At 38.7% G+C, this 23,874-nt stretch overlaps 1 protein-coding gene and 1 long non-coding RNA gene across 3 annotated transcripts in view; one reads left to right on the top strand and one right to left on the bottom strand.

Annotated features, from left to right (window-relative positions):
• Positions 1-23,874, top strand: part of CDH13 (cadherin 13) — a 515,166-nt gene that overhangs the window by 486,593 nt on the left and 4,699 nt on the right. Inside the window, exons 12-13 of one of the 2 annotated variants that reach the window (XM_075101278.1) lie at positions 10,269-10,502; positions 11,815-12,030. In XM_075101278.1, coding sequence (XP_074957379.1) covers positions 10,269-10,502; positions 11,815-12,030 — 450 coding nt within the window. Of the gene's footprint in view, positions 1-10,268; positions 10,503-11,814; positions 12,054-23,874 lie in introns of those variants that run through there. The other variant, XM_075101277.1, reaches the window with a different exon arrangement.
• LOC142060915 (uncharacterized) lies at positions 1,035-22,370 on the bottom strand. The gene is made up of 3 exons (XR_012661981.1): positions 22,267-22,370; positions 4,598-4,776; positions 1,035-3,969 (listed from the first exon to the last, which is right to left on the bottom strand). It is a non-coding gene; the product is annotated as an uncharacterized LOC142060915 (long non-coding RNA).

Here is a 23,874-nt window from a genome sequence, read left to right as displayed (position 1 = left end):
CACCACTCTCGTGCTTGCGAGGCTTCCTGGGCAGTTAGAGGCCTGAACGTCCATGTGGCCACATCAACAACGCCCAGTCCCTCTTTCCCCAAGGTCAGTTTTTGACAGCACTACCAGGCATTTCAGCAGGGTTAACTTTGTTAATGGTCAGTATAAGGGATTGCAAATACGATGCTTACGGTGGAAGGGAGTCTGTGAGCTGTGTGCTAATTTTTAACAGTATTTATAATAAGGCAAGGTTCTAAAACGAAATAAAACCTTGGACCTTAGACCATGCTAAAGGACCTTAGTCATACACTAAAACAGTAAATAAACATGTTATTTTCTATTAGTATTCGTAGCCTATAGAGTCTGTATCATCACAGAAAAGGTACAGCTGTCCCATCATACTCCACGACCACATCTTTTTTAAATGACCTTACATTCGTGTGCTATTCTGGGTGAAGAGCGGAGACAGCTGAAAACAAAACTCACAGTGATACGTTTTTCACACCCTTTCACTGGTGTCGTTAGAGAATCTGCTGCTGGATTCAGCAGCACTGGCTGCCTGTTATATACGCTCCGGTGCCGGCGACAAGTGCCAGGCTGTTTTTCTTATTTGTAAAATGGTGAAGATTTCTGTCAGAAGTAAAACCAGGAGCTTCATGCTTGGTAGTTCTTTATATAAATCCATCACATCTTTATCGTTTTTTTTCAGTAAATCACAAAGCTATTCTTAGGCAACAGGGCAGTAATCATGAATGGACCATAGAAAACGGAGTCATTCCACTGCAGGAAATAATTTAGTTGTTTATGATATTCTTTTTTAACTTTATGATATTATTTTTCGGCATTATCAAATTAACTGCAGAGAAAGGTAGTTAAGTATGAATTATGTTATTTCTGATCTAAACAGTTCCTGTACGTTCCCAAACATAATTGAAACAATGTGTAAGAACAAATTTGATGGACACAGTATTAATTTTATAGATAATAAGGTTTCACCTTCTACTGGGGGAAATTTCACTTTTAAAAGGACATTTTGGAATGAATATATTAATTTTCTCTGTACTTTTGATTTCAGTAAAGGTCAAGGTAGTGTCTTTAGAATTTGAAAACTCTTTTTATTAAAGACTTGTGTGGACAGGGAGTCTCTGGTGTATTAAAGAAGAAATTAAACACTGGTAGGAAATATCATGAAGTAGAGTTAACACATAGAAGTGTCATGAACTGCGTTTAATCTGAGAATAAGCTCATACTGGGACAAAGTCAGGTTTATGCAAGCTTCGAAAACATCAGAGGTTTCGTTCCGTTAACAAAAGTGCCAATAATGGTGAGCATTTCCTGAATTTAGCATTCTAATCACTAAAAAACAATGCAATATCACCAGCATACAGTGCAATTATTGGGAGTCTATCTGTAAAACACACATATGTTAAATACAGACAAGAAATCATTTGAGTTTGAGAAATGTGCTTCACACAGCCCTTCCAGGAGATTTGCTGTGTGACCATGTTGTGGCGTCATCCTACAGATTCTGTTACACACTGGAGTATTTGGGATGACTATCGTAAAGCAGAATACCTGTATGTTCTACTCATAAGGTCACTCATGCTAAAAACTCTCCAGGAATGGACTTTTTCCCCCTGTATTCTGAAAGCCTGAGTCACAATTTAGAAAATGTAAGGGAGGAATAAAATATGAACATTTTGGAGGTGAAGCTAAAAAATATCTGGACAATGTGTGAAAACTAGAAAGGCTAAAATTGTTTTCTCCCTTTCCTTTAAGAGGGATGAATAATAAAATATATCCAGATTTACCTTAGTTATGCAATAATCACTCACGTTATCGTGGAGGGGGACGATACTCTAGTTAATGTCCCTGTTCTGTAACTTTTTCGATCTCTTTAAAAGAAAGACCTTGGTTACCTTTGACACCTTTGTGACCTTCAGCTGCTGGTGACAAATGATGAAACACTAACACCCAGTCCTGCTGATTTGGCTAAATAAAGCTATCAGCTTCGCTCTTCTCACGCGCCTCAGGCAGAGTGCCACCCACACAAAGCCAGGTCGCAACGTTCTCCCGCTCGCGTCTAGTGCAAGTGTGCCAGCTTCTTCCCCTGCTATTGCCATCACCAGGGAGCTACCCAGACAGAAGTTGGGAACATAAGTACTTCTACTCCATTAAACATAGAGGAGGGTAAACATCATTAAAAATGTGGCATGTCTTCCAGAAGTTAAAGATTCTCAGAGATGGAGTTAAAGGTTCAAAATCTCATCCGATGTAACCACAGTAAGCACTGTGTCTTACAGCAATACTGCACGACTGAAAACGAGTGTTTTCTTTTCTGAAAGTGGTCTGCTCCCTACCCGACATCACCGTCACAACGTCTGACGTTACAAGCATTTGCATGGCAGCCATCCACAGTCACAGGCGGGATGTCCAACGGGAGGGCTGAGCTGCAGGGCCAGTCACCTTTATTTAACGGGGTACACGTATTTGAGCAAAATAAAGGTTAAGAGGTATGGAGGGCTATAAAAAGGTGTCTCTAGATCGGTGTGATCTCAGTGTTCGCCTTGAGCTACATTGGCCGGTTTGACAAACAAAAACCCACACCTTGGCTATTGCTTCCCTGACTGTGGCCAGCTGCGTATGCATAGATAAGCTGGCTGAGCGGCACTGGTTCATGCCCATGCAAGGCAAAACGAGGAAAGGGTGAGTCAGGGGCTAGGTTTCACTTTTTCCCTTGTTTCCAAGGACCAGCTGAAGTACACCCAAGCAATTCTGAATCTCATTTATTGTGCGAGTCTCGATACTCCTAGTCATTAAAAAAAATTATCATTCTGTACTATGTCTAATGAACAGTAACAGACAACATCTAGAAAAAACTGGAGTAACAAAGATACGTGTAACAATTTGCAATTAGAACTTTTCCTTACATGTAGCTAACCTGTCTTCTTGCTTCATGATGTACATAATTAAATTACCAGAGATTGATTCCACCTAAAACATGCTATTTTTGAAGAAATCAGGCAATTAGTTGCCATGGCAACCCAATTTAGCCAGTTTTATACCCCTTATCTTAATTGTTGTATTAATTGAGAAGAGAAAATAAATTGAATACTCATCCATTTCTTGCCATTTTAAATTTCAGTAAAATATGAATTGCACACAAAATATTGTTTTAATTTGTCATCACGGACTCATGATTAGAAAAAGAAATTAGAATGCTGAAAACAGTATTTAAGATGGATGGCATATGTCAGTAGCAATTTGATATGCTGAAAGAGCTGTGCTCTTTTGAAATGTAATTACTCAAAAATAGGATCTGCATATATTATTTGAGTGAACGAATGAAGGATTGTAAGTCTTAAAGACTTTATTTTATAGATTTTGGAAAATATCTCTATGCCAATACATACAGAAAATGCATAGGAATATTCAACTCATGGGAAATTCGGGACCTCTTTTACACAAAATGTCAGCATATGGCATCTATGAGACCAGTTTTCAGACATGTCGTATTCTGAGCAGCACACCCAAATTTTGGTATCTTCCCACTCGACCGGTTCCATTTACTTTGGTTGAACCATTAGCAGAGTTCAGCCTGCACACAAAATGCAGTGGAATATTCTGTCTGAATGGGATTTATGCCTGCAGCGAGGGTACCTGCTGCCAAATCACCTAGTATGCCCACATTTTCTGATTAGAAAAACAGCATATGGAGGGGAAAAAAAAACATGAGGGAGGAGACAGAAATTTGTGTTTAGATTTTCATAGCAGTATCATTAGAAAGCATGAAGCATTATTTCTCACAGCCCATATTTGAAGTACAGTAATTTAAAGAGAGAACGTGTTACTTAGCCTCACCACGTACTGCACAGTCTGGCTGCATAGCTCCCGCCAAACAGTTTGGGAACTTCTGCAACACTCTCTTCATTCTTTATCCTTGGCCTTTCTTGGTTTATTCTCTTTCAGGCAAATATGGAGCTGAAAAATAGAGAAATTGGTGAAAAATCTGTACCCAAGGAGAGATCCTAGGCAGTCCTACATTTTACAGTTTGTTATTGGGAGTAAAACGAAGGAAATTCTGTAGGCATCATTGCAGTTCCAAACTGACCTCGCTATGACTATGATTCAAATAGGAGTTTTAAGAGAAAAGGCCTTATTTGTGATGGGTCAGAGGAAAGGTAATTGTGCCAGAAATTAGCAAACCCACATTCTCAAAGGCTTTTTCTTCCTGCTCAAATATGAAGAAAAATTGTTCTTACTATAATTGCTCACTCTGTAATTCTGTTAGCCAGCAAAAATGTAAAAACTGGTAAAAAAGTTGGAATTGAGCTTTCTGGGTTACATAAGTGATAGTGCAAGTAGATTAAAAACTGCTGCTAAATGGTAAACTATAAATATTCTAGTAAAATTTAGAATAAATGAATTTCCATTCTGTCAGCTTGAGAGGAAACCTACATGGCAATGGATACCCTATTGCTTGCTCTAGGAATTAAATGGCCTTGTAATTTCTGCATCATGGCATAGAAGGGCGTAGATAATATGTATTAATTTGATGGTGCTGGAAGCTTAATTTAATAAGAAGAAATGAGTACAGAAGTCTTTTTACCATTCATAATGAGCATGTGAAAAGGGACAGTTCACGCTCCATTCTTCCTAAAAACTGTTCTGGCTCCCAGCAACACTGTGGCTTAGATCTGTGTGGCAGCTGGGTTCCCTAGAATGGCTGATATTTTTTTTTCTTTGGAAATTTGATAAATATTGCCGGGATCCAAGGTCTCTGATGTTCTTAAAAAAAAGGAAAAAGAAAAAAGAAAGTTTAATAGTTCAAATTAAATTCCTTTTTTTCATATTTTTTCTAATTAGATTTTGTTATTTAAAGGCATTTACCTAAATATTCCGTTGCTGTAATGACCAAGATGCAAACCGTTAGAGTGCTAGAGACGATTTCCTATCTTTAGTTTTTCATACCATTAGATGAACTTTCTAAATATAAGTGAAAACATGCAGCCTCATTGTCTCCCAGTCTTAACACTTGTTGATTTGTGTCTGGCATTTTTCTTGTCAGTTGATTATCAATGCTTTGTTCCTTAGCGGCGCCACTAAACAAATTACATTATTTACAAGTAAACTGACTTTCATCTGATTTATTCAAAGCCCATTTTCACATTGCATGTGGAAATGTACTTTTTTGTGTTTGATAATCCTTGTTCTTCCTTGTGCAACTTGTTCTATTTTAGATCAAGTCAAGTTTGGTGTCAATTTTAAAAAAAAATCAAACTAGAAAGGAAAATATTTCTTGAGGATTTTCCTGTTGGTTTTCACAAATTAAATGAAATTTTATTTACCTGAGCAAATATTTTTATTATAGCCAATTTGTCTAGTTTATTATATCCTTTCAATCTTAAAATAAAAATATTTTAAATTCCTAATTCCAAAAGAAAAAAAAAATACACCTCAGTTATTCCAAAGAGGGATTAAAAAATTTCAGAACTCAGAAATCTCAAGGTAGGATGGACAACATCAGTTTAATTCTTTGATTTTGGGTGGTCTGTTGAGCAAAGAATATGATTTGATCTTTAAGCACCAATGTTCAAGCAATGGTTTCACTTGGATATGCTCTTAAGAACCTTTCCACTGCTTCTTCATTTTCAAAGACAGTATAAACCCACCATAATCTCGAATGTCCAAACCTGGTTTTTTTCCGAGTTCTGAATATGTTTTTCCATGCTTAGAAAATGTAATCAGGGTCATGTAGGCTAATCTTGAGATTTGCTGCAAATTGGAAAGGGAAAGTTGGAAGAAAAGGATTAAATCTTCATGGCTTTTTTTCTCTTTGAGATGCATTTAAACAGCGCTTCCATCTCAAAAATGTTCTACCAGTTTAGAACAATGTCTCCGAGCAGCTTCTGTAAGTACACACTAGCAGTTTAGTGTAGAGGGATGGCTACTTTTAACTACCCTCCTGCTCAGCTGTACTCCTAGAAGAGAATGTAGTGTCTAAACATGGTAACTGTTGTTTCCAACAGTGAAGTGCTTAAATTGTTTCTTCCACTGTTGCTGTGGTCAGTAGAGCTCAGTCAGCAGAGAAAAACACTACTGAATGTGAAAATAGCAGGTTGGCATGGCCCAGGTACCAGTGGGTGCTCCCCAAGGCTTCCTTAGCATTAACTGAAAAAAATGCATGAACTCAAAATGCTCCACAGAAGTCACACTTTGAGTTAAAACACATAAAAACAACTTTCATATTAATGATTTGAGGCTACATATTTATTAGCATCTGCATTGACTATTTTAAAGCTTCTGTACATGTGCATGCACAAGATCTGGTGAGACATTGAGACGTGACTCTGGACTGACTTATGCAGTGTGGATCTTCTGTCAGTCTTTTATGATGCTAACAGTAGGAAGACAAGATAGCGGTGCAGCTGCGTTTACATCATGCAAAGAAATAGGGTGTTGTGTAGGCGACCATCAGTCGTTTGCCATCAACTTTTCTTTGGATACCCCTAAAAATTAAGTCCTCAGCTTTCATTGACTTTTTAGGGGTGTCTGGGTTATTGCACGGGACATATAGAAAATCTCACCTGCTGTGTAGTGATTCCTAACTCTGTATTTTTGCTGCCATTTTAAATAAGTGAAAGCTGTTGGTATTTGAAGGTACACTGATTAGGAATGTCTTAATTCAGTTTCAAAGCAGTCCAGATACTGTCTTTAATTTCACAGAGCACAGCTCAGCCATATTAGAAATCTGTACACAACAGCATCACATTTCTGTGGAAAAGCTAGAAAGTGGATCATGAAATAGCTCTTCATGTCCATAAAAACGTTATGCTCAGATTAAATGCATCATCAGCCATTCAGCCATATGATTGCTTGTTAGACATGCCATTTTATGCAAGTCTTGATACTTAAGAGAAATGTCATCTTAGTCCACGGCCATGATTGTGTGTAATTGGTATCTTTTGAGAACCTAACTACCTGATTGGCAATCTCATCTGAGTAGTTAGATGTCTAATTGCCATCATGGTTCCTACGGGAACTTTTTGTACCAAAACTGAATGCCAGTTTTCAAATTTCTTGGCCGTGTTTTTCCACAGAGGGCTTATAATTTAAGACTTTACACTAATAATTCTAATATGATTCTGCATGACTTTTCATTAAAATTCAAGTACACAGTGGTATACAAAGTATCTGTTTCTGTAATAGTTCTTTTGAAACTATTTTTTTTAAATAAGGGTAGCAACACGGTCATTTATGCTGATAGGACCAAAATCCAATTTAACACCTACATCTTCTCATAACAGTCCCTTGCATTGCAGATTCTAGTTCCCAGTCAATAGACCCCGCATTGTTCTATGACACACTCTAACTCATGAGACAGAATTACTTTCGTTAGTCTGTTTTTCACATGTTGCATCTTACAACAGCGGTAGCTGTTGCCCAACTGAAGGCTGCTATTAGAAGCTTTGTGTGCGGTCTAATGCCAGGATGCAAAGACATTGCCAGCCCTGATCCAGGTCAGATAAGTGTATCATACAGCTCCAACTGCAGCACATTCTAAGATGAAGCTGTACTTTCTTAGTGTTGCTGATCAAAGTTCCAGTCCCACAAGCCTTAACTAACCTGAAAGATCTTTCTTATATTTTGGTCTCATTGAAGGTTATTTATTAAGGTTCTCAGTTTTCCCCTAGATCATTAAAATCAAGATTTTAATTTTCTTTCAGTATTACATTACCCATCCTTCCACCTCTGGTTTAGTAGCTTTTACACACGTGAGTAACGCTGTTTCATTCACGTTTGTCATGTGCATTCACAGCTATGCCACTTGCGGGAGCCTTAGCCAGAACTCGAAATAATCTCTATCCCCAACAGCTCTAAAGGCGCCTAAAGGTTTATAGTGTTCAGCCTCAGGAGGAACGGCCAATTCAGTTCAGTGACAAAAGCGGGAGCTGAGCGCTTTTGAAAAGCTGCTCCCAAGGGTTGTTGGACAGAGCCCTTTGTGTCTTGGTTCATGTATTAATTCTGCTTTCAGCTGCAAGGTTTTACAATACAAATTAAAAGAAGTTTTATTTCAGAATTAAAATATACTATGGAAATCTTTCGTTTCAAAACCAAAGCTGGCTGAAGATCATGGGATTTTTGGATTATTTCAAAGTAATACTGTGAAATTTATAAAAGTCATCTATTCCCAATGGGGATGTTGTGACCATTTTTCCTTGATTCATTTTTTGTTGTACTTTTTATGACATGCGTGTTAACAAGCTTCAGTTTATGACCTTGACATTTGCTTATTTTTCTTTTGGAGGTCTTCATAAATCACCAAAAGATTTTCTTTAAGTCATTATGAATATACCAACCAGAGAATAAGTCATTGGAATGGACAGAAGCAATTTCCTTTCCCTCTATTTGTGCGTAATAGTTGACTGGCCCATAAGCCATACAAAGATAGTGAAACATTAGCACGGCAGAGAAAATGCAGCCGTATCTGCGTTTGACAAAATAACAGTACATTCATAATGCTGTTGGCTTCTTAATTTCAAAAGGCAGATTTTAATATTACTGACTTCAGAGAAAGATAAGAAGGGCAGTGCATAAGACATTATCAGTCCAGTGTGGAAATAATGCATTCAAAATTAAAGACGGCAGTTTAATTAAGTGCATGAAAGGCTGGCTTTTATGATCATATTTCAAATACTCGAATGTCTTTTCATCCATTCTGCCGTATGACTTTACTTAATAACATATCAAGAACAAAAAATGTATTGGAGTCTTTCTGCAAATTCAATTAGTCCAATAAAAAGTGAAAAATAATTTCTTTTTCATTAAAAAGAACTCAACCCTAACCTTTCTGATGACAAAGTGCAAGATGAGGAGGGGGGGAAAGCTAAAGAACTATGAAAATTCTGCCTTTGTTATGCATTTATGTGTGCATGAAACAGATGAAGTGTCACCATTAGTAACATTTGTGATGGAAAGGACTAATTGCGTTCTGCTACAGTTAGTAGTTTATCAGATCCAGACCAGGGGGTATTTACTTCTCCCTCAGGATGCTCTCACAGTGCAACAATAAATCCACAGTTTATTGGGCTGCTATAGGCAGGGTGATTATGCTAAAGTGTACCTCTTTCAGCGCTAAACTTGAAACCACCATGACACATTGCACTAGTGCTTTACAGGTTAAGTGCGACCTCCTTTCCGCCTGCTAAGGGTTTATAGCTAAGGGAAGTGCAGAGATCATAGATCCTGTGTACTAAACCAGATAAACAAGTACCACGCAACCCAGAAGCGCAGCATTTCAAATGAGAAATTATTAGGTACCGTATACAATGAAGGAAGTAATGCTCATTTAGAAAACCTTGAGATCGGTTAAAATAGGATGGCAAAGGGGTCTGTAATAAGATATTGAGTTTTAGACTGAAAGCAGTAGGTTACTGGCTCAACCATGGCACACATCTGTAGTGGCTGAAAGTTATTACCACTTGTCAGCTCCTCTCTGACCTCTGTGAAATGAGGTGCTAGTCTCAGCCCGGCTCCCAGTGGGCAGACGTCTCCGTTACAAACACTTCCAGTGCCACGGCTGGTTTGTCAGTCACAGCCTTGGCGCAAAGGCTTGTAGCGACACCGTGGTGAATAAAAAACATCCTCACCTCTGAAGCTGGTTCTTTCAGGTCAGGGCTGAGGCAGGCTGGCAAATAACTTGAGAAAGCTCGAAACTCCACTGCGAACACAGGGTGGCTCTGGGTAAACAAAAGATCTTGTTTTCCAGAGTTGCACGTTGACAGGTTTCACTTCTGCTGACACGACTAAATGTGTCCCTAAGGGTTGCTGGGGAATGGTACAGTCCTGTTCAGTTCATGGGCACCCACCATACGAATTTATTCCTCTCTGCTGTCACTTGCCTCGTTCTTGATTCGTTTAATACCATGCTGGCTATCTGGGGGATGTTTCCTACTATGTTTCTCTCAGTATGTGTTTATGAACAGATTCTTTCCCAGCTACCTATCCATGTCCTGATCTCATTTTGACTTCAAAGTATTCCTCTCCCAGAGGTTTCCTTAGAATAATTATCCATACTGCATAGAATCAGACAGGCTGCATTCTGAAAATACAGTAACAAATTTACAATAGTGACTCATCAGTATTTTAAAGCAATAATTTTCATATAACAGAGGTAAGAACTAAAAAAATATTTCCCTTTGCAAGCATGCAGGTACTAATAAAAGCAAGTGTTTATTGCAGCATGATTTAAATAAACATATGTTTGGTTTTTAATATAGGTAACCCTCCGGCTACAGGTACAGGAACTTTACACATCACCTTGGAGGACGTCAATGACAATGTCCCATCCCTTTATCCAACACTGGCAAAAGTTTGTGATGATGCAAAAGATCTCAGGGTAGTGGTACTAGGAGCATCGGACAAAGACCTTCATCCCAACACAGATCCATTCAAATTTGAACTGAGTAAGCAATCGGGCCCAGAAAAATTGTGGAGAATCACCAAGCTCAACAGTAAGTCTGTGACTTTTTTTTGTTATGCATTTAGCCCTCCCACCCCGTGCCCACCCTGAGACTGCCCGCTGTGTGAATTCAGGAGCAGTTCTGCATGAAAGTCTTGCAGGATAGACACGGTGCTGCTGCTTTACACTGCTCTTTTTGCTCGGGCCAGCTGCCCCAGGGGACATACTGCTAGTCTGTCTGCATTTTCTATGAAATCTGAGCTTTTTTCCTGTTATTATGTGGATGCAACTTTTTGCTTTTAGCCTTTCATTAAAGAAAGGCTACTAACGACTTAACAGTTTTGTAAAGATTACCGTATTTCATGGCGTGGAATGTGTTTGCGTGAGATGCACAAGGCTTTGCTGTGCAGCATGAAACTTTTTTGTGGGCTTTAGCAATGTACTTCAAAAGCATCCTGATTTTAAGCATTTGAACTCTTCATAAATAAAAAACCCAAATGCGCTGGGACCATGCACCATCGGTAAGAGGGTCAAAGCACACGCTGCGCAATTGCAGAAGGTTCGTATGGCAGGTTATGGGCACAAAGTACTATATTTCTTTTTAATGTAGATTATTTCTATTTGTTTTCTAGCAAAACAAAGGTACTATTTATCTCTGTCACTACTGAATCTTTTAGCAGTTCATTTCATATTCTTCTTAGAAAAAAATAAAGATGGATGTGATGTCTGTACCTGCCTGCAGGACAAAGTGGAAGTGTCTTTTTTCTTTTGCTGTTCTCCAAACATCAAACCACCACTCTGTGAAACCCCCTAAAAGAGTCAGCACACTCACCTGGGTGCCCACAGCTGTCATGAGCCACTGTTGCTCAGGTGGAGCAGATCTGTGGGTCTGAAGGGGCCTTGCTTCCCTTCACTGCCTTCTTGGTCAAACTGGGGAAGAAGTTAAGCAGCTTTGCTTGTGCTTCCTTGCAGGAAGGTTTTTCTTCCTTTGGCAAACAGATATATCCTTCCCTCTTGTGTTGCTTTGGGGATGACATGCCTTAGCATTTCATTAGTGTATTAGTTTCCACAGGCAAATTCTGCCAATTATTTGCAGACAAAACAATGTACTTAAACAAAAGGGGCTCTTAAAAGTCTTTTTTTTGGTGGAGTTTGGAATAAGTTTGCAATTAGCTCTCAGCCCATGAAAGAATTCTGTACTGCCTATTCTCACCTCCAATTCAATTCTTTAATCTTTTCCTTAAAGCGTTCTCATTTTTGCCTTGACTTGCATGAATAACTGTGGCATGTCTGATATTTTTTGCGGGTTCCTCTTCCCATCCAACCAACCACTATTTGGTTAACTCTCACCCTATCCTTTGCAGATACCCATGCCCAGGTCATCCTGCTTCAAAATCTGAAAAAAGCCAATTACAACATCCCCGTCTCAGTGACAGATTCCGGAAAACCGCCTCTGACTAACAACACGGAACTGAAATTACAAGTGTGTTCCTGCAAGAAATCCAAAATGGACTGCAGTGCAACTGACGCCCTTCATATCAGCATGACCCTTATCCTTCTTTCACTCTTCAGTTTATTTTGTAAGTCTCGTCCTCAACTGTAATAATGAAGTAGTATTTAGCTGCTCATTTGTATGCTGCGTAAGAAAACCTACCAAGTTAAATGTGTACTTTGATACCATAATGCAGTAAGTTTGGGGTTTTTTTCCTGAGAAAGTAGTTATAAGAAAGAGAGAGGGGAGGGTTTTTCATAGTCAAAAATAGCAACGAATGCCTGCTGATCAATTAAGAAATAGAAGCAATAATTTTAAGAAGAATCAAAGAGAATTAGAGCTAGCATATGATAAACTAAGAAGTACCAGCTGTAGTAGCAGATTTGTGAGACGCTTTCTTTCATCTTTCCCCACTTGAATTCAATTCAAAAACAGAAACAGGAGATTAAAGGTGTTCTTGTAACAATAGCTGTTCTGGGTCACCATGAAAATGAGTACTGTCTGCTTCAATCTATTCCTCTGTATAAAGTGTGCAAGCAACTGGAACATGAGGAACTTATTCAAGATTCTGGGCTTAGAGCCACCCAGAATTGATAATCAAACTGCAAGTCTGGCTTGGAGAGCAGAGAGGAGAGATATGTAAAGGAAGCTTCTGAGAAGGCGTTCTAAAAGAGACTTACAAAATTTCTAATTTGAATAGGAAGGAATAAAAGAAAAAAGTCCCAGAATGATTGAAGAGTAGGAATTCAGAGCCATGGAATCCCAGCTTAGACATGGAATCTAACCTAGGTGTGTCCCTGGCTTGTCCTGTGGCCGCTTCTTGCAAATTTTTTGGTGGAGTATTAGTTTGAGTTCCTTATCTGTTTAAAAAGGAATGGCTGTATCCTATAACTAGGATAGTAAATCTGTTAGTCAAGGATTATTACCGTCGCCTTATGTTAGTAAAATATATCGTGTGTTGAATTAATACCTGAGCCGTGGTGAAAGGCCTTATTTTCTTGATGAGATAAAATCTACTATGAGGCAGAGATAGAGGTCAAGGCAGAGACAGTTTACACATCTGAGGCTTGGTGTATGCTTGATTACACATCTTGTCAGTTTTTTCTTATAGTACATTACTTTTATCCCAAAAGGTTAGCATGAAGGTCATTGTGAGAGAATTAGAACTAGCTAATGTTTGTGATGCTCTTTGAAGATGAAAAGGACTATATAAATGCTAAGTGCAAATTCACGTTCTTTGTTCCAATCAGTGACATCTGAAGTATCTCCATTGGCCTTGGTTCAGTTATTCTGGGTTTAGTCTGCTGGAACCAAATGCAGACTTCGGCTGTTAGAAGTAATATGTTAAAAATATTTGACAGTACATGACACTATCACTTCAGTGATATAAATATGCAGCCCATTGATTCAAATATATTCTTGTTACCACTTCATAAATGTTGGTGGTGCTATACTAGGCATGACTTTCACCACTGGAATTACTTTCTTATCTGACATGATCTGCGCTTGAACTTTATTTACATTAATGCATCTGCCCAGGATACAATGAGGTAGAGAAAAGCTTTTTGCTTTTGAAAGTAATCATGTTGCTTTTTTCTAGCCCCCAAAGAAGTCTGAGCATTTTCCTTACATTGAATTATAAGAAGTAGTTCTAGGTATTGGAAAGCTCTTCTTGAGCTGCACTTCTTGCCGACAGATCTTCTCCAGCTCGGCTGTGGGCAGAACGTAGGTGCCTGGCACCTGAACGGTGCGTGGTGCTCTGAATGACGGGGGATGCGCTCTCCTACTGTCAAAGAATAAGTAGCACTGAATAGTCTTTACACTGTGAAACAATACAGACGTGCCCAGAGCCGTTCTGCACCCTATGTTCATCAGAGTACTTTACCAAGTATGGAGAGAGTTGTAATTTTAAACAAGGAGCGGAGTATGGCTACGCACGTAATCTGGCAGCAGCGAGATGGTCCGGTCTGCTGTCTGCCCAATAAAACCAAACCAAAGGGAAATAGCGGGTGAGTTGAAGGGAAGGGGAAGGAAAGATCTGCCTCTTGGGACAGAAGCTGTTTTACACATAGTTGTGCGTGACACCATGAATCCCACAAATAGACTTCAGCATTGAGAGACCAATCCCCAGCACAGGACCACATTTTTTTGCTAAAATTTGCTACTCTTCAGTTGTGTGGTTTGGATTCACGCAGTCACACAGAGCAAGGGTGGTATTCCAGGTCTGGTACAGCTCCCTAATTGTGCTTGTGCAAAGCCGGCAAGCATAACCACCTTCATAACTGTTTTCCTCGGGTGTAAATGACTATATGGAGACGTAAAAGAATGAGGCCAGGAGCCAGTTAAAATAATGTGGTTCTGTATTTGAACTTCCCTCAGATGTGCTGGTATCATTGCATTTCCAATTCATTTTCACACATAGATTGTGGGGGTTTTTTTATAACTGCGTTTAGTTCCATTACAATGTTTTGTATAGCCCAAATATTTATCAGAGTAATCAAAGATTACGATGCCATAGAAACAAAGAGAACTTTAATGCTTATTGAACAGATGAAATATCCCATTTCTAGTGGCAAGTTATGGGTTTAATTTTTGCAAAAGCCCTTACGTGGCTCACTCTGCTCCCAGTGTTTATGTTTTATGAGGCTCTTTTTCCTAGGAGGTAAATCCTTCACTCAGATGAACTTTGTTATTCATGCCAAAGTATTTCTTTTTGTATTTGACATCTGGTGTGAGGATAGATAGCCCTATGAAAGAGCTGTTCGTGGTAAAAATGCCCTGCATGAATCTCCTCCCCATACAAAACATCTTGGTATTATCATTTAAATGGTGCAATTATTATCTATACTTAGAATATGTGCCTCCTTTGTAAATCATGGAAGAAGTCATATGTGGTAGATTTCTGAAGCATCTGAGCATAGAACTGAAGAGCCTGATTAAAACTGTAATGCATGCAAAAAGCAGCAGTTTCGCCTATTCTGTAGAGGCCCTGCTGTGTTCAGTATATTGAGGGATAATGGGATACAGACTGCAGAGTTGCCCAGGAGTCCTTGGAAAGGTAGATATACTTGGAACAAGAAAATTTAGGAGTTCTTGTCAGCTAGATTTAGAAAATATAAGATGCCAAAGGGTACGGGCAGATTGCTGGTTTTCCACAACAAAACAGTAAGGTGTTTGCTGGGATTAAAACATGGTGAATACAGAGTTGATTGAAAAAAGGAGCATCTTTGCATATTTTGTACTTAACCTGATTTATTACCACCGGGAATCGCTGAAGTCGATATATAGTGGATAGTTAGAGGGCTTTCCACAGTTATAATAGTTAATGTTAACAAGTATTGGAAAAATATTAAATCTTATCTGTCATTAATGCAGACGTCATGTTTAAGATGAGACCTGGTGTAGCGCATCTTGGCCTCTGCCAGCAGTTCCTAGCCACTACTGGAGACAAGATAGGACCAAAATATTCAGATATAATTTAGAATTTAGTAATTCAGAGGGGAAAAAAAAATCAAAAAATAGATCGTGGTTTCCTGGTCAGGGATGATTACTTGAGGGAGAGAAAAAGTGGGAGAGAGAGGAAGTGTGTGATGCAGCACGACCAGTGTCGTGCTCCTGGACATTTTTAGAAAGCGAGTATCTACCTCGTTCCATAAGGATGAGGGATGGAGAGAGAGAGGAAAAACGTGCCCCTTATTGCAACCTACAAATTAGTAGCTGATGTTTCCTTTAGGTATTGGTTGAACAAAATGGTTGAACAATACCTAAAAGGGAGAATAGCTGTCCTTGAAAATTTTGCTAAGTCAAAACAAGCTAAAAAAGTAAAAGATCAAGACAAAAACAAGTTTGTGTATATCATCATAATGAACTCGGCAGCAAACCTTCCCCGGGCCCTATGGGAGTCTGAGAAAGAACTACTCTAGCTGGTAGAACTAGGCTTTATATCAATTACAAATTATTTACATTATTATTATTATTTAAAGCAGTATTTGAATTCTGGACTTTTGATTTGACACTAATTATTTCACTTAATTGCATAATCATAGAATGATAATTGCATTTCATATCTCATTTTATATTCTACCAACATAAAAGACCAAGTTAGATGCAAATGTGTTGAATTAAGGGACTTAAATAAGAACCAAAGTCATGTCTGAACAAGCAGAATTCAGAGCAATTATATTAGAAGGTCAGTCACACTAGCAATAATATTTTACTTAAATTTCCTTGTTAGAAAAGGACTTTAAATACTTCATCTTGAAAAAAAAAACTTGATATCTTGGTTGACTGTCGACCATTGATTGATAAGAAGCATTTTTTTGTTAACTTAGCCAACGGACTACAAACTTGTAAGTTGACTTGAGCTGAAATAAAGTATTCCATTATTATGAACAGAAAGTACTGTCAGAGGCTGGGGGGGAAATAGTGCTATGAAGAAATTAAATAAGCTGGAGGTCGCTACACTGAAATTAATTTGTTAAACTGAGGGTGAAAGGCCTCAGGTGTGCTGAAAAGCAGAGACTCTCACAGATGCCTGTACTGCGATTGCAAAGAAGCCTTAGAAATACCCTTGACTTTAACTTCCTATTAATTTCCACTAACTTTTCCTGGTTCATTGCTTGCTGTTCCCCACCATAACATTTTTCTGATTTGAGGAATGCAGCTACAGGGTCAATAGACAAAACATTTTTTTTCATCCCTTGAAAATTGCGTATTTGGTATTAAACTATTACAAAAATTCAAATTATATTGAACTGGAGGATTTGAATTTACATGATGTAGCCAGCCAGAGTTAAACCTGCAGTGTTATCTTTCACCCAGTTCATTTTTCAAAGCAACGGAAGCATCTGTCTCTTGTATAGCCGATGTTATTTGTGCAGGAACATCAAATGTCTGAAGACTGAAGCAATGCATTCTTGAATGGCGCAAGACTAAGACGAATCATAGCAGGTTGCAAATGGAAAAGACCTTTAAGGTCATTGCTCTTTCCATTACAAGTGTAGATTTGTTACCTGCGGATTCAAAGATTTTGGCTTTTATTGTGAGTTACTTGGCTTAGTTGTTTTAGACAACCAGGTAGTACATCTTTTTCAGGGCTCAACTACTATTTAGTTTTTACAGTTGGAGTTTTGTTTTTCCCAAGAAAAAAAGAAGTTAATCCCTGCTCTGTATAGTTCCAAAGAGGAGGCTTCAGAGGACCCATTCCTAATAGGCAAATTTGTGAAAAACACTATTTTTTCTAACAGTTTTGGTTGCTTTGGCATATTTTAATCTTCTATAGCAATTTTCTACTTTTCAGAGCAGTGGTATTTAATTTTTTTAAAAATTTAATTAGCAAGACTAGGAAATTTTGCAAGAGAGATTTTCCCATTTCTGAGAAGTAAAATATCCCTATATTGGCTAGAATTTCCAAACCTGCCAAGATGGGGAAAGTTTTGCTGTGAAAGGTGGTTTTTGGGGTTTTTTTGTTCGTTTGTGGGGTTTTTTTTTTTCACTATTCTAATTTATGTTCTTGCATTAGAGCACATACCATGTGGGTACTTAAAGTAGCAGCTAAATGATGCTACCCAAGTAATTGGAAATTACTGACATTTAGTGAGTTCCAGTGATATAAACCTCGTTTCCTAGAACCAATAACAGCAGCAGCAATATCCACCATTACTCTAATACTTATTATCTTTGTTACAGACGCTTTTGCCCATATTAACGTTGTTATTGTTACTGCTAAATTATCGGTGAATATGGAGGCATTCTCAAATGCATGTGTGAGAGAAAGACCATTGTTATTTGTCTCCTTGAAGATGCTGGTTGATTAGAGTCTAGTAAGGAAAGGATGGTCTGAGGGTTGAGGGGTTGCATTAAGAGACAGACAGTCTCGGTTTGAAACTTGCTTTTAACACAGGCCTCTGTGTCCAGTCTTCTGGTTTTCTGCAGGTGTACTCAGTCCTGCAATTTGTTGTGCAGTTGGCTTGGGGAGCCCACCTAAAGTTAATGGGGCCTGAAATGGCACAGAAGTCCATATGTATGTACATAATTGGAGACAGGATGTTTATATACCTCATATAGACGTGACAAATAGAAATACCCTCCAATTGTACATCAGCGTGTTTAAAACGTACTTACTGACATTACATTTTATTGAGTCAGGTGGGAAATGGCATTTTATGCACATTTTTAAACCATCCAAAATTGTTCCAGAGGTATAGACATGAAAAAATACGACAGTTTAGACGATGCGTGTTTGGAATGCGAAAGAGAAAAAAATGTTACTAGTAAATACAGCTCCTTCCCAAAAAGCTGTAATATTGGTCCTGATGGTCATTTTGTAGACATGAAATGAACATTTAAAGAGATTGGTTTGATAGACCATTCAGTGCTGTGAATTCAAATGAACGTTTTATGCTTTCATTTTCTCAACAGTAACTGTTGATATATAATATTTTGTATTTCTTTTCTGAACAACCTCTTAGTCACAGAAATCTATAACTTCAGAGAGTTATCGTCTGAATTGTTCTGGAGCAGACTATGACTAAAAACTAGAACGGAATAAATGACGAGGTCAAATACTTTTTCTGTCATTATTAGCCACTACACACCATGGGGTGTTTGGTTCTTGTACCCATCGCTGACCTTGGATATTTCTCCACTCTATAACACCCAAACACCGCAGAACGCGCTCGCCGAGCGGACAGCTTGCTATTCAGCTTTAGCTGTGCTATTAAAGATGAATGGGGGAGATTTGTTGTGCCTAAAGGTTAGATGATGTTGCTTTTGCTTCTGTAGTAGCCCGCTGGTGCTTACAAAGTCCTTTAAACCGTCACTGATGTTTGGAGTATTTCTGACGGCATCTTAAAGCCTTACTTTACCCATACGCTTAATTTGTCTATGTATGTGGCTGGTTCGTACTTACGCAGGCCATCATGCTTCCGAGTTGTTCTTGAAAATTTTTGAAATAGTCAAGTTGATATCAACTTAGCCAAACCTGGCAATTTTCTAATTTGCTTTCTCCTTTTCCACGGTTTCTAAGCATAATACTTTCCTCTCATTTTTATTCTTGCTTAATAAGAGGTTTTTCAGATGATTCTTTTAGTATTTCAAGCTGGAATTAGTGCCTACCTACAGATCTGAATGTGTCTGGATTACTTATACTCATGTTCCACTTATTAAAAACAGCTAGCTAACTAAGCTCTACTGCTGTGGAAGATGAGATCTGCCTGCTTAAGAAGTTATAAGTTGCTGTAAAAGGTTGGCTGGCGCATTTCATTTTCAGCACAAATAAGAAAAACTAGGAGACTTGGTCAGTGCTACTATTTCAAAACTGTACTTATTCCTTTCACTTGCTGAATATTTTCAACTGTTCAGCTAAATTTATCAGATTAAAGCATGAGAAAAATACACTTCCAGAGTGCAGGCAGTCACCTCTGCAGTTGTTTTGTTTTGAAAGAACTAGAAAAGAAAGGAAGCATTTATTTCCAACTGGTCAAACGAAGGTGACATTGCTTTGACGAAGTATCCAGCTAAAATTCATATCAATTTAAAAAAAAAAAAAAAATCTAGGACTTCTTAGCTGCTTTACCCTAGAAACCACACACCCCCGCCCCCCAGTATGATACTTTGTATCCCTAGTGGGCAGGAGTTTTATTGGAAGAGGCTTTATTAGATAAATGCAGGACTGCACTGGAGTGGGTAGTACGTGTTTCTGAATTTCTAAGCAAACATAGCTGGTCTTTTCGTTGATCTGAGGAACTTTTCTCTCAGACGGTGCTTCTGATGTGCACGTAGGTTTTACACGTCATGAGAACAGCCCATTACGTAGTGAGCGTATGTGGGCACACGACAAGGAAGAGGCGAAGCGGAACAATGATTGAACAGTGAGCAAGGCCCTTGCCAGGAGTCAGAAGAGTCAGAGCACCTCGGCGTAAATCAGCACTGTTTCAGATCTGCCAGTATAGGCTGATAATAAGTAAGTTAGTGGTGTGAGAGACACTCCTGGAAATATCTGCTGATGTCAAACGGATACCCTTTGAAAACGACTTCAGCCTGAGCAACTTATTCCCCTGTGCAGGCTGATTAGTTTAGATTGGCATCTTTCTCCACTGTCTTGCCAGTTTTGGCCAACTGCATAGCACATGGCAGCATTTTAGCTCCTGAAGTTAAATATTGACAGTGATATAAGAGAGCCTACTGGAGCTTTGAGTAGAATTATGAGACACTCATTCCACAAACACAGTACTAATGCAGACTGTGTTTTTCCTATCATTAAGAACTTTGAAATAATTTCCTCACATAAATGGGAACCAATTATATATGATGTTAAAAGCTGCAGATTTTCAGGGTAAACTCATTTACTTCTCTCTTCCTTATAAACTTTTCCACAGTGTATTACTGTTCAGTGAGATCACTAATTTGCTCTAGTCACAGGCATACCTACTGCTATTCCTGACACTAAAACCTATTTTCTTAACTGCAGGAACAAGGACACGTGGTATCGGTTTCAGATGTAGTGAGATTTGGGGTGAAAAGAATCCCTTCCAGTTTTGAGAACACAATAAATACCAGGGTAGTCAAAAAAGAGTGACCACTAGATTTTGGCATGTGCCTAAACAGTGCTTTCGACTGCTGAAGAGGTCACAGAAGAGCATGGCTATTAAATGATTGTTTTACACAAAAAAAAAAAAAAAGCAAAATATTGTAATTGATAGGCATATGGTGCAAACACTGACACTTTTGGTGTTGAAAACTACCTGTGACGAGTCAACCAGTGATGGACATGAAAACCATTTATGTTTTTCTAAAAGTTCTTCATGAAGGCTAAGCTAATAACTGTCTATATCATTAATGTCCTTTTATTGAGTGTAAAACCAGGAAAGACGTGCCTGCATGTTGATTAGCTGCCTTATCAGGAACATGCTTCTGATCTGATCCACCATTTTTGCATTACCTCTTTAACATTACTGAGGTTTCAATAAAGCCCATGATGTAATGTAGACTTTTAATTATGCAAAGATTAATGTAATATTTCTGATGAGAGGGCAATTGAAAGGAAGCTGAAAGAAATGGAGCATACGCGAGTTGCACTCCAGACTCCAGCTGTGTTAACTCTGTGCTAAATGGGAATTAGAGGATGTATGCATCTTGGGTAAAGTTCATTCCTGTACAGAGGGCCAGCGTGAAACTTGAATGCCTTTAATTTTTATGAGGCTTTAACTGCAATCTAGGAAGCATAGCCTGTGTAATGGGAGGTGAGTTTGCTCTCATAAGGAATGCATGTTTCAAAAGCTTTGGATTACTCAGTTTAGACCTGTTTCTTTGAAATAAGCAGGGAACTGAGTCACTAATATGTAAATATGTTTGGAGAAAGCTAAGTCTGCGACAGGGAAAGCTAGAGGGCCTGGGAAATGCCAAAGCATTTTCTGAGATCAGAAGAAGTCGTTTTGCAAATGTGATTGTTTATTGGCTGATTAGAAGGGCTCTGCTAGGATATAAGCTCTTGGCAGCCTGAACCCTAGTGAACGAGGTTACATGCTACCGGTTGCTTTTTTCCTGGGATGAAATCTTTGTCTTGAAGAGTTATATGCATTTTTTCCCCATTTTCTCCTACTGTGTGGATCAACATAAGGAATAAACCTTAAATTAGCCCACTGTGCATAGGCAGGTAGCTATAGTCATTAAAGAAGACAATATTATAAACACTTTGTCTCTATGAGGTGGCTGGCTCCTTTTCTGAACCAATTCAGCGTCCAAAACCCCATGATGACAATTCGGATCTGGCCTGTGGAGTTGCCACCAACATCAACAACTCTTTTGACCTTCCAAATACAGCCAGCATCAGTAGGTTTCAGTGGGAGTAGAAAGGGGGTGTTTGTTTCATTTAAGTTTCTACATTATGAATGTCCCTTCCCTAAACTGTGTACTTAGCCCTATGTTCCTATAGCATTATTACACTCTGTACTACTAGTACATTAGATCCAGCTAAACATATATAATGTTTGTTAGTTTTCTTGACCAGCAAAAGCAAACATCATCTTCCAACGCCAGTGCACTAATGCCAACAGACACCATCTGTTTATGATAACGAGCCGCGCTTTCTTATCTGAGACCCATTAACCATAATAGTAATAAATCAGACAGGAAGCACATAAAAATAACTCTGCCTATTTCACTGTTATCGCACTATTTGACTGTTATCTTAAAAGGAATGTGGCTGAATGTTTCTCCTGGGTGTTGAAGAGGTAGAGCAGAGGAGAACCGTGAGATAAAAATGGTGAGGATTACAATAGACACTTCAATGAGAAAGATTTCTGGAGAAAAAAGTTATATATACCTGTGCTAGCTTTATGGTGCTTGTGCATCCCCCGGACACCTTCAGGGAAAGGTGGGGGGTGACCGCGGAACAACGACGATGCGCACACAATGCCTTTGTGGCTTTCCTGCCTGCAGCCGTACACAGCAAATTACTTCTTGTAGGTAGACAGAAATCACACTTAAAACAACACATGGTGTGTAACAATTCTTAAGTGCTGAGACCAGCTATAGAGACAGTATTGTTCTTAACAGCCAATACAAAGGAAATAAAATAATTACTAAACATAATGATCATTAGTGTTCAGATCTAAACCTGCCAGGCACAGGCTTACCAGGGCATTAAGTTTCTAAAAGACATAGTTAACACGGCTCAGCAAATGTGCTCCCTGCACACATTATTTGCACATTTTATGCTCACAGTATTCCTTAAATACTAATATCTTTTATGCGCTGTTGCCAGCTGCAAACTTTAAATCGTGTGTGATATAAAACACCCAAGAGTGGGTCCAAAAAAAAAATCCCCATAAACCCACCATCAACAGAACCCCATCAAAGACAGTGGATAAACCCTAGAAGTCAGTAGTCTTTAGGTTGGCTGGTTAGAGATAGGCCTCCAATAAGAAGTAGACCCTAATAATTAGGCAGTGTGTGTGTGTGTATTTCTGGAACTTTCATTTGGTCCTTCTTTATGGGATGAATAAAGAAAGGAAAAAAATGCAAACAAGAAAACTACAATTCCTATACGGAGAACAATAATGAACATTGGAAACCCAGCTGGGAGAACAGAGTGGTTTTAAATATGGACCAGATGCTTATCAGATCCCCAAAGCATTTATAATCGAGCAGTTCTGTTGATTTCAGTAGATCTGCTTGCATTCACCGGTGCATTTTCTGCACAATACTTTGGTTGTTCTTGATTTCTGTTACCAGCCAGAAGTCTTGTCTGATAACACCTTATATGACTCTATCAGGATATTTTTTAGAAAGTAAATCTGTAACTGATAAAATTTGATATTAACCACAGAAACTAAACGTTAGGCTAACTTCTCTGTTGGACGTAAGCAAATTTGTATCAACTTTGTGCACAATAGAAAGAACGAAGACAGAGCTGATCTCTCATATTCTTACTGGAACTCCCAAAGATGATTAGCTACTGAAATTTTACAGCCTATAATTTTGAATGTTTAATCAGATTTTTAAAAAACTCCAAAATCTACTCCTTCAGCAATCCGGCTTTACGAAAGGGTCAAGTCATCATGCATGAGCAGAGGGGTCCTTCCAAAAAATGTTTGGAATAAGATCATTTTTTTAACACAACTTCAGTTAAGACTGGTGAAAGGGCTGAGCTGAATTCATAGTAGTCTTGGCATCCTTTGCCAATGCCAAGATTTTTGTAGATGTGTCAGCAAAAGCAGATGTTAAGGAGACGGCGTTTTCTGACTGCTGGCAGGGACCTCCTATTGCGTGGGAAAGCCTGGGAAAAAGCCCAGACAGGTTTCCTCGAAGGCATGTCAGTGCAAGCTGCCATCATGGGCTACGAACGAGAGGGAAAACAGGTCATGTAAGGGTAATCCAGGAAAAACATGTGCAGGGTGGGGAGAGGCCATGAAGAAGTCAGAGTAACGGA

This window comes from Phalacrocorax aristotelis, chromosome 8 (genome assembly GCF_949628215.1).
Source record: "Phalacrocorax aristotelis chromosome 8, bGulAri2.1, whole genome shotgun sequence".
Taxonomy (NCBI): Eukaryota; Metazoa; Chordata; class Aves; order Suliformes; family Phalacrocoracidae; genus Phalacrocorax; species Phalacrocorax aristotelis.
Note: the sequence above shows the minus strand (reverse complement) of the source record. Positions and strands in the feature narration are given on the sequence as shown.